This window comes from Poecilia formosa, unplaced genomic scaffold (genome assembly GCF_000485575.1).
Source record: "Poecilia formosa unplaced genomic scaffold, Poecilia_formosa-5.1.2 Scaffold177, whole genome shotgun sequence".
NCBI lineage: Eukaryota > Metazoa > Chordata > Actinopteri > Cyprinodontiformes > Poeciliidae > Poecilia > Poecilia formosa.
The window spans coordinates 7,711-17,333 of NW_006800116.1; the positions used below are offsets into that span (position 1 = coordinate 7,711).

Here is a 9,623-nt window from a genome sequence, read left to right on the forward strand (position 1 = left end):
TACCTGCATCCAACAGCTTGAGTAAAGCTGTTGGATGCAGGTAATGTTAGCTAAAAGATGACTAGCTAATATCAATACAGAACCTTAAGCTTAACAAGTACCTTGTAGGCTACCGATGTTGGTGTCTATTTTCAGCTACGTACATTCATTTTGCCCCCAAAAAAGTCGATGCCCCCCCTCCCCACCCACTCCACGAGTCGTTTCAACCAGACAGCCATTTGTATTCCATAGGGGGGGCGCAGAAAATGTTTGGAAACCACTGGGGAGGCTCAGAAGAAAAAGTTTGGGAACCACTGCTGTAAGCTGTTTTAGTTAGCCTCAGTTAACTACTCAATTTAGCATTTTATCCAGGTTATTATTTTGAAGGTCCGCAACATCAATTATATAAAAGGGAGGTGTAGAACCCTGATGTTATTTTCCTAAAAATAATAACGTCTTACCACGCTGATGCAGTAGGAAGTTGAACAGATGGATCAGACTTGTTAGAAAACTACAAACATTTGACTAAATGTTTTCTTACTTAGCATTAGCCATTAGCCAACAAATAACTGCTTTTAAGGAGTGCTGTCGTAATTCCTCTCTGCAGGTAGTGAGTACTAAACATCTTCAGAAGTCTTTCTTGTAGCATTATAAAGGCCAAAGGACAGCTAAATTTAACACCTGCTTCTTTGTGGTGGTTTTAGTGCCGGCTGCACTTTCAATGCTTTCTGCTTGCAGTTGCAGAGACAAACAGAGCAGTATGCGTCGACCCAGTAATCAAAACCAGTAACAGATTCATTCATCCTGCACGAAGATCAATAAAGATTAAGGAAAACTGAGAAAATATCTAAGAGCAAAGAACTACAACACATGCTGTGCTTTGGCAGATGTTCTAATCCATCACAATCTAATGTTGTTACATTGCCCACACCTGATTTGAGCTGACTAGTCTTACAGTACAGTCACATGACCTTCAAATATATCCAGTTTCATTTCTGAACGGAGACATGTAAATTCAGAGGACATAAGATGTTTCTGAGGCCAGTAGCATTGAACTCTTAAAAAGCAGAAATCTCCATCATCATAAACATTTAAATCAGCAGTAAGGCTTAACCTGATTACCTTAGGGATATAAAAACACAAGTCTCACTCTTCACAGTGCCAATAAAAAGTTTTCACCCACTTGGATGTTTCACTCTTTTTATTGCTTAAAAATCCATCACAAATTGATCTTTTTTTATTTATCAAGAAAATTATGAAAACGCCCTTTCACGTCAAAGTGAAATTGATTTCTATGAAATGACATTGAAGAAAAAAAAAGACAAAACATATGACTGCATAAGTATTCACCCCTTTAAGTCAGTCACAGACTCCAAAGTATAAAATACCCAAAGGGGGTGAATACTTTTTAGAGGCACTGTATATTTCTTACCTACATGTGAATAAAGACTAATCCTGCATGTTTGGATCATTCATTTCTGTTCCAGCAATTCTGTAGCAAATTTCCGTTCTGTTTCATCAGGATGAAGTCCTGGCCGTGTCCAGGAAGATGGTGGTACGGGTGGAGGACCTGGTGAAATGGTCACGTGCTGACCTACCTGGGTGGAGTGGTGGCCCAGTGCCTCCAGTGGTCAAGACAAATGGCGTCCACGAACCTCCACAGAGCGGCGCAGACAACGACGGCAGTGTGCCAAGCGACAACAATGAGCTCCTGGAAGTCAAACCTGAGAGTAAAGAAAATGCAACCAAACATCTGATAAATTTCTGTAAATATATGAGCAGAAGTGTTTTCAGTCAAACCCACTTCATTCGTTTTCTAACTTTTTCTAAAATGATACAGGATATGTTTGGAGCCGCTGCAGGCAGCCAGACATGTTTCTCCCTGGGAATTTTGTGTCCTCTAACTTTCTGTTTCTGCTGCAGGAGTTACAGAAATGTAGCAATTTATAGTTCCATGTCGGCTCCCTGTTCCTACTTTTCACCAACACATCTCAGTCTGAGAGATAACCCTGAGGTTTAAGAGCTGGAGGAAAAACTGAGTCATGCTAGCTTTAACGTGTAGCAGCTGCAAATCTCACTGCAAAGCAGAGATGTTGGAGTGAATTGAAAAAGTGTTCACACCCCTCTGTTTTTCCACATTTCTATACATTGCAACTACAAACTTACATGTATTTTGTTGGGATTTTAATAGATTGACGCAAAATAGAGACAAATTATGAAGTGGAAGAACCATAATACATCACTTTTCAAAGTGAGTTAGTTGCAGTTGACCCTTTTGTTCTTGTATCCCAAAATAAAATCTATTGCCTCCTTCAGAAATCAGCTAATTGGTAAATAAAACTAACCTGTGTGTGATTTATGGCGTTCCTTTGTAGTCTTGAAAAATCTAGAATCTGTTTCTGTTATTTAACAGTTCATATTTCCTTCTTGACTTGTTAAATAAAAACTCTGTAAATGTTTTTTTTAATCCAAAGTCTGGTCAAAAGCAAAAATGTAACTTTTTAATTTATATCTAAAATAGAGATGTGCCGATCAGGATTTTTCCTGCCGATTCCGATTCCGATCACCGTCTGTGAAATATTACTACCTGTAGCGCCTAGCAGCGGTTCAACAGCGAGAGCAGAACCTGCGTCTTACACCGCAGCTCGAAGACTTAAATAATTTTCCAGGTTGTTTGTTTAGCTTTCTGACCGTCATGCTAATCTGGGTGAGTGTTTGTAGCTGTGCGCCTCTTTACCTGCTATCTGATCGTCATTTTTTTTTACTGCAGTGAGCCTTGATGTAGCCAAACTCCATGAAGTATGGCATTGTTTTTATGCCATATTTGATTCGTCGTGTTGATGCATTTTGACGTGCTTCACCCCGAGATAATTTTCCACCGCAACACCAAACTTCCCCATTCACTCAGTGCGTTATAGTTCCACACGACATCGATTAGGATTTGTTGCTGCGCGTTTGCGCAGTGTGAAGGAAAGGAGACCAGTTGCACAGACAGGCTGCAAAATAAGATGCGGGTGATCGGTTTATGTGATCGGCAACAAGAGACCGTGATCGGCGAACACCAATCATACACTTTTTCACGGAAATCGGCCGATTATGATCCTAAGGAGTTTACAAAATGTTCTCATTCCCCATGTGTGTGAAGCTGATGGAGACAAAAAACTTCCAGCTGTCACTGCAGTAAAAGCTGCTTCTATAAAGTGTTGACCCGGGACAGCATTTTTATCTGCAGAAAATGTTGAAGTCCCTTATGTATTTCATGCCTTGCATTTCAGCTGTTCCCACAGAAGAATGAAGCAACAGTATAACTGTTCTGTAAACCAATCAGCTGACATCTTGTCATCTTGTGCTGCAGTTTTTATTTTTGAATTTTCAGCTTTGATTTAGAAAATTCCTGATGGTGCATCAAACTTCTAAAAGATTTAGAAGATTTTTTAAAAGATTTTTTAACTTTCTTTGCATTTTTTTAAATCTAAATTTCTGATTTGATAGTTTTTTTCCTCTGCTTTCAAAATCATGCTTCAGTTAGTTTTTTCTCTTTATTCTGTATCTGTGTATATTTTGTTTAAAAAAAAAACTACAGATATTGACAGTTCCCCCCCACTCTTCAAGACATATTTTGACATTTAAGTGCACAGAAATTGTTTAATATCAGCATAAAAGTTTGTTTTGCTCATATTTCTAATCCTTGTCATAGGAAACGAGATCAAATATAACCACGATTCTTTTTTATTAAAAAAAAAAAAAGCTTCTCTCCAGTAGAGTAAATTATTTTTGCAATGTTAAATGCTGGTGTGTTTCTCCTTGGAGAAAGCTTGGATGTGATTTTATGAAAAGTTTTAAAAAGAGTTTTGGAATGAGTCGTCAATCAATCAAAGTTCTGAACTGTCAGCAGAAATGTTGCTTCACCATTCAGCAGTTTGTGTTTTCCTCCAGGTCAGGTCAGAGGTCACCATGCGGATTCTGAGCGGTCATTTTTTCTCTGCTGTCTCCCCACAGACGAGCCGTCGCAGCGGCAGACTGTCAAGGTTCTTAGCTACCCACAGTACTGCCGCTTCCGCTCCCTGCAGAGACGCATCCAGGATGGAGCCAGGGGCCCCGCGCTGCAGGACACATACCTGTTGGCCCTTGGGGCCATCAAGGTTCTGCCTAACGTCAGGGTGATGTACTGCAGGGACACCTTCAACCACCCGACACTGGAGAGCAGCGCCTGCTTCTCCTGGCAGTTCAGTGAGTGAAACTGGAAATCTTCAGAGGCGCCACAGCTTGAAGAAACATAAGCAGTTTTTTTTCTACTGCTTATGCAGTAGTAAAATAGTTGTTTTTAATTCATTCTGTTTGTATAGCGGCAATTAGCAACAACAACTCATTTCAATTCAAAAACACATTCATTCCAGTTGATCCTAGTTATCAAACAGTACATTAATCTCAATTTATTGTTCAAATTAGTTTAAGAAGTTTCTATCTAAAGAAATCCAGCGGATTACATTGAGTTACTGACTTGCAGCATTCATATGTCAGCCAGTGCCCTCATCCAGGAAGGTAGCGCAGTTAAAACAGAACACCAGAACAGATGTAGCTTCTATGGAGAGCAAATAACAAAGAAAACATCAAGTTCACAGTTAAAATAACAGAATAATGCAGGTTGGAGAGTCGCAGAAGAAAGTACCAGAGTGAGGAAAAGTGGCCTATATTCTGTGTTAAATATACCATTATTGTTCTTATGTAATATCCTGAGAAGCATTTTCAATAAAATTTGCATGAATAAATGTTTGAAAATTACCTTTTCAACAATATTTAATAATAGGGCTGCAATTAACAACTATTTTCGTAATTGTTTATTCTGGCAATTAATCAGATTTTTAAAAATTGCCATATTTTACACATTTTTCATTTGACCTCTAATTCCTTTTTTATACAATATTAGAAATGCAATAAAGGATGCTAAGAAACAGTTTTATTCATTTTTAAAATAAGAAAATAAACATTTTTTTGCCTAAAGTGGAATAATATAGGATTCTGTTAGTAAATATGAACCGGGTGAAGTTGTAACTATGCCATTTGTGGAATTTGGGGTAAAATATATTCACATGCAAATAAGTTTTTATCTTAAATTCAAAATGTATTAATATTTTGTATAGTTTTGCTTAACTACTTCTCTGTGTATGTTTTTTTTCAACAAATGGCTTTTTTTAGTCTATTTTATCATCTATTACTAAATTAGTTGACAATTATTTCAACAGTCAATTAATTGGATTAATAATTTCAGCCCTGTTTAACCAGCTTAACCTCACCACCATGTTAATGATTAAAAGATTCAAAGTCACTTCCTTCCTTGCAGCCTGTCTGTGAAACGCTGCCCCCTGCTGGACGTCTTAATTAAATGTTTTCTTTTAGATTCTGCAGTACATTGTTATTGTTTTTAAAAGTTTGTCGTCATCGTGTCCCTCTCCTGCAGGGTGTCCATCTCTGAGTCTCCGAGGACGACCTCGTAAGAGGAAAGGTCGCGACAGCAAAGACTCTCCGACCTCGGGCCAACCAGAGTCCTGGATCGAAAAGATGAAGGTCAGTGTGTTTTTGTTCTAGAACCTTTCTCCGCTATCTGAACCCGAAGCCTTCATTGAGTCCAACTCTGTTAGAATCTAACATCTTCTGCTAATTTTTCCCTTCCAAAACCTGATAAAGGCACAGGAGTTCAGGGAGAAGTTAGACCAAGAATTAGTTTCAGAAGTCAAAGCAGATCAACTCCACTGATCCTTACTGTTGTTGTTGATCACAAAATATTAACAGAAAAGATCTGAAGATGTGGGTGAAGCTGATCCTCACAGTGTTTGATACTGAACCCACTCCATTCTCATTGTGTTTCTCTGAAAATATGGAAGTTTATTCAGGAAAGTTTAACAAAGCGGGACTTCAACAGAAAACTGTATAAATATGGACTGACTCAAGCCGTCCTCCTTTTCCTTCTCGTCCTCCTGCAGGAGAATGTGATGGGCAGCGTGGAGGTTGGCTGTGAGGGCAGCTGGCTCCCCCATCCAGAGGAGCAGCTGTTCCTGGATCAGCTCTTCGTTTTCATGGAGCGCCACGGATCGCCCATCCACAAAGTTCCCAACCTAGGTTTCAAGAAGAGTGAGTCCTCTGTTTTCCCTCCACTCTCTGCTTTGTTGTTCAGTTTTCTTTCACTCCTTCAATAAAAATAATCTTCTATTGTTACTCTGGAATAGTTTATTTAATCCTTTTTTGTGTTGTCAATATTTTTTAAGTTCTTTTATATTAATTTTTTTGTGAAGCTGTCCATTTGATTTGTCTTTTTCTTTTACAAGTTTCTTATCTTTTACTTTTCAAGTTTTCTCTCCTAGTTTTATAATTAAAACATTTTTTTCTCTATGTCTGGTCATTTCGTCCCATCACCATTTTGCAGTCTGTATTGTTTTTAATTAACTTTTTGGTAACACTTTATTTGACAGGGTGTGGATAAGACTGACATAGCACGATCATAAACATGACTTAATAGTTGTCGTGAACATGAAGGAGTCTTTATGAATGTCTATGACTTTTGTCATAGACATTCAGTCATAGACATTCAAATTTCATGAAGTGTCATCCGTTAAATAATGACGCTTTAAATGCAGAGTTGCATTAAGACTTGTATTAAAAGTCCAATAAAAAGATCAGCTTTGCATTAAAAGTATCATTATTTACCAAATGACACTTCATGACAGCACTGGCAAACATTCATGAAGACTCCATCTTCATGACCAGCATTAAGTCATGTTTATGACAGTGTTATGTGAGGCTTATCCGCACCCTGTCAAATAAAGTGTTACCAACTTTTTTTTTCCTGTACAAAAGTCTTCACACAATAATGTGCAAATGAATTAGCAAAGTTTTGAGTTCTTAGTGTTTTTAAAAAAAAAAAAAATAATGTGCAAATGAATTAGCAAAGTTTTGAGTTCTTAGTGTTTTTCTAAAAAAAAAAAATTCATAAAGTACTCATCTACCAAACAAAATAAACTAAGAATTGTTAGCTTTGTTTTTATTTTCTTTCCATGCATTATTTGTTTTCGTTAATTTTATTTTCTTTTTTTTCTTTCAAATTTCACTTTTTTTCCTAAGTGTTGTCTTTTTATTGATATAATAGAACATTTTCTTTTGACTTCAGTTTCCTTTTTCACCTCTTTATTTCTCTCCATTATTTAATTGCTGGTGTCGTCTATCTAAAAACATTAAAGATGCACTGGAGTCTCCGCCTGTGAATATGAACTTTCCATTTAGTATTAAAGGTTAAACCAGCAGAATTTTGATTTGGAAACATTTTTATTGATCATAGAGCTTAAAAATAAGTGTTATTGATGTGGATTCAGTAATTTTACAGTTTTACTACAACAGAAAAATTACAGATTTACTGAGCTGAACCTGGTTTGCATTTTTGACCTGTTTCTGCAGTCGACCTGTTCCTCATGTATTCGGTGGTCAAACGGCTTGGTGGCTACAAGAAGGTGAGCTTGATTTACCTTTGTTGACATTTTGTTGAAAAAGCTGAAAAGATTCAACAGTGAACCTCTGATAGACTTTCAAAACATCTGAACAACTTCAAAATAAAAACTTCACAAATCTTTAGAATCCAACATGTTGCAGCAACATTTGAGTCAACAAAAACCAAAGTCAAAGATGATCAGATCCCTGGAGGATCTCTGGTTATTGTTGTGTGTGTTTGTATGTCAGGTAACTTCAGACCGCCTGTGGAAGGTGGTGTACAACGAGCTGGGCGGGTGTCCAGGCAGCACCAGCGCAGCTACCTGCACCAGGAGACACTACGAAAGGTTGGACAAACAAAACCCCCTTTGTCCTGTCAGCCTTCCTCAGGATCCAAAACCAGGAACGCGTCCACTAAAACCTCTAAATGTCGTGCGTGTTTTCAGACTGATGCTTCCATACGAGGAGCACCTGAGAGCTGGAGGAGGAGCAGAGTTTAAGATCCCCGATGTGCCGCTGCCTTCCAAACCCAGAGGAATACGAGGACGCAAACCTCTGCCCAGAGGCAGGAAGCCTGGACCCAAACCCAAGGAGAGGAGGACGGGGACGTTGTCGCATGCAGCTCCGCCTTCTACTGTGAGTCACACACTGAAGGGTCAATTCACCCAGTCTCAGGTTCTTCTGTTATTTTTATCCTATTTCTGTTCTTTTCAAAAGCTAAAAGCACAGCTGATCAAATCAAAACTTGATTTGATTCTTATTAATTATAACAATCGTTATTAATTAGTAAATACAGCAAGGTGTTGCTGCGTTTCCAATACAAAGCTTTTTCAATTTTCTGCTGATATTGGAAAAAAACATTGCTGTTTCCCTTAGCAATGGTGTTGTTTCCATTATATAAGAAACAATTAATATCAAAAGTGTTGATGGAAGCAGCATATAGCTTCATTTGAATACGTTTTATTGATTACAAGACATTTTTAAGTTGCTACATTAAAAATCTATACAGTGTCATCAAGTTTTTCTGTAGGAAAATAGATAAGTGTGTTTGTTTCTTGTTAAAAGTAGAGTGACTCAAACTGACAAAGTTTTTCTCTCATCAAAGGTATTTGGTTTAATAGCTACTTCAGACAAACATGGCAGATCATTTTGAATAACTCTTCTCAATATACAACATGCTTTTTTCTTAGATTGTAATCATTTTAGCACTCCTATTTGCTGACATCATTTTTTGAACCCACCAGAGAACCAACATTTTCCTTTTCTCCTTTTGTCCTTGAACAGATTCTGAGTCCAAACGGTGCCATGGTGGTGAAACGAGGCAGAGGCAGACCGCCAGGAACTCGTAACAAATCCACGCTAATTGCTCAGGCCAAATTGCTGGCTCAGCAGCAAGCAGCAACCAAACCAGCAGCAGTAGTGGAGCTAAAGCAACACAGTCTTCTGGTGCCCCCTGCAGGCAGAGGAGGACCGACACCCAGCAGCACACACCGGGTAAAAGTCCTGATGCTGCTCTCATTTCTGTTTCCCTTAGCAAAGCCAGACTTTTTGAACCTTTAGGTGTTTTAAAGGTTTGGAAAGTGTTTAATATTCAAACTGCACAGTTTTATAATAAAGTTACAATCTAACATTTGATTAAAAGCCTAAATTTGGAGAGTGTTGAAACCAAATACTTAAAGATAATAAAACACACATTTTTTCCCACCGTCTGAAGTGAAATCAGATCAAAATTCTCTTGTTTCAAGTCAGTTAAAGTACCAAAATTATTTCTTTTTGCTAAATGCCAGAAAACATAGAACTTTTTTTGTAACTTTCTTAGGTACATGTGGTGTGTGTGACATTTTGAAACATAAAAGTTTGTTAGATTTTAGTTTACCTTGTTCCTGCGGTAGAATGTAGAATATTATCACAAGACAGTAATAATAATGATCTCATAATAGTGAATAATGAAAAACTAGGGCTGCAACTAACAATCATTTAGTAATCTATTAATCTGTCAACTACCGTATGTTCCGCACTATAAGGAGCACCTAAAAATCTTCAATATCCTCAAAAGTCAACAGTGCTCCTTATAATCCGGTGCGCCTTACGTATGGACAAATATTGAGCCACAACAGGTCTAGCAACCAGGTCTAGTGGGTGGGGAGAGAGAGAGAAGAGAGAGACAG

The 9,623-nt window shown here is 37.9% G+C and overlaps 1 protein-coding gene across 1 annotated transcript in view; it reads left to right on the forward strand.

Annotated features, from left to right (window-relative positions):
• Positions 1-1,467: 1,467 nt before the first annotated feature.
• The window catches only part of LOC103147252 (AT-rich interactive domain-containing protein 5B), a 16,475-nt gene continuing 8,319 nt past the window's right edge, over positions 1,468-9,623 (forward strand). The window contains exons 1-8 of the mRNA XM_007565496.2: positions 1,468-1,709; positions 3,979-4,209; positions 5,438-5,544; positions 5,961-6,108; positions 7,426-7,478; positions 7,705-7,802; positions 7,902-8,091; positions 8,740-8,949. Coding sequence (XP_007565558.2) covers positions 1,529-1,709; positions 3,979-4,209; positions 5,438-5,544; positions 5,961-6,108; positions 7,426-7,478; positions 7,705-7,802; positions 7,902-8,091; positions 8,740-8,949 — 1,218 coding nt within the window. The 5' untranslated portion in view covers positions 1,468-1,528. The remainder of the gene's footprint in view (positions 1,710-3,978; positions 4,210-5,437; positions 5,545-5,960; positions 6,109-7,425; positions 7,479-7,704; positions 7,803-7,901; positions 8,092-8,739; positions 8,950-9,623) is intronic.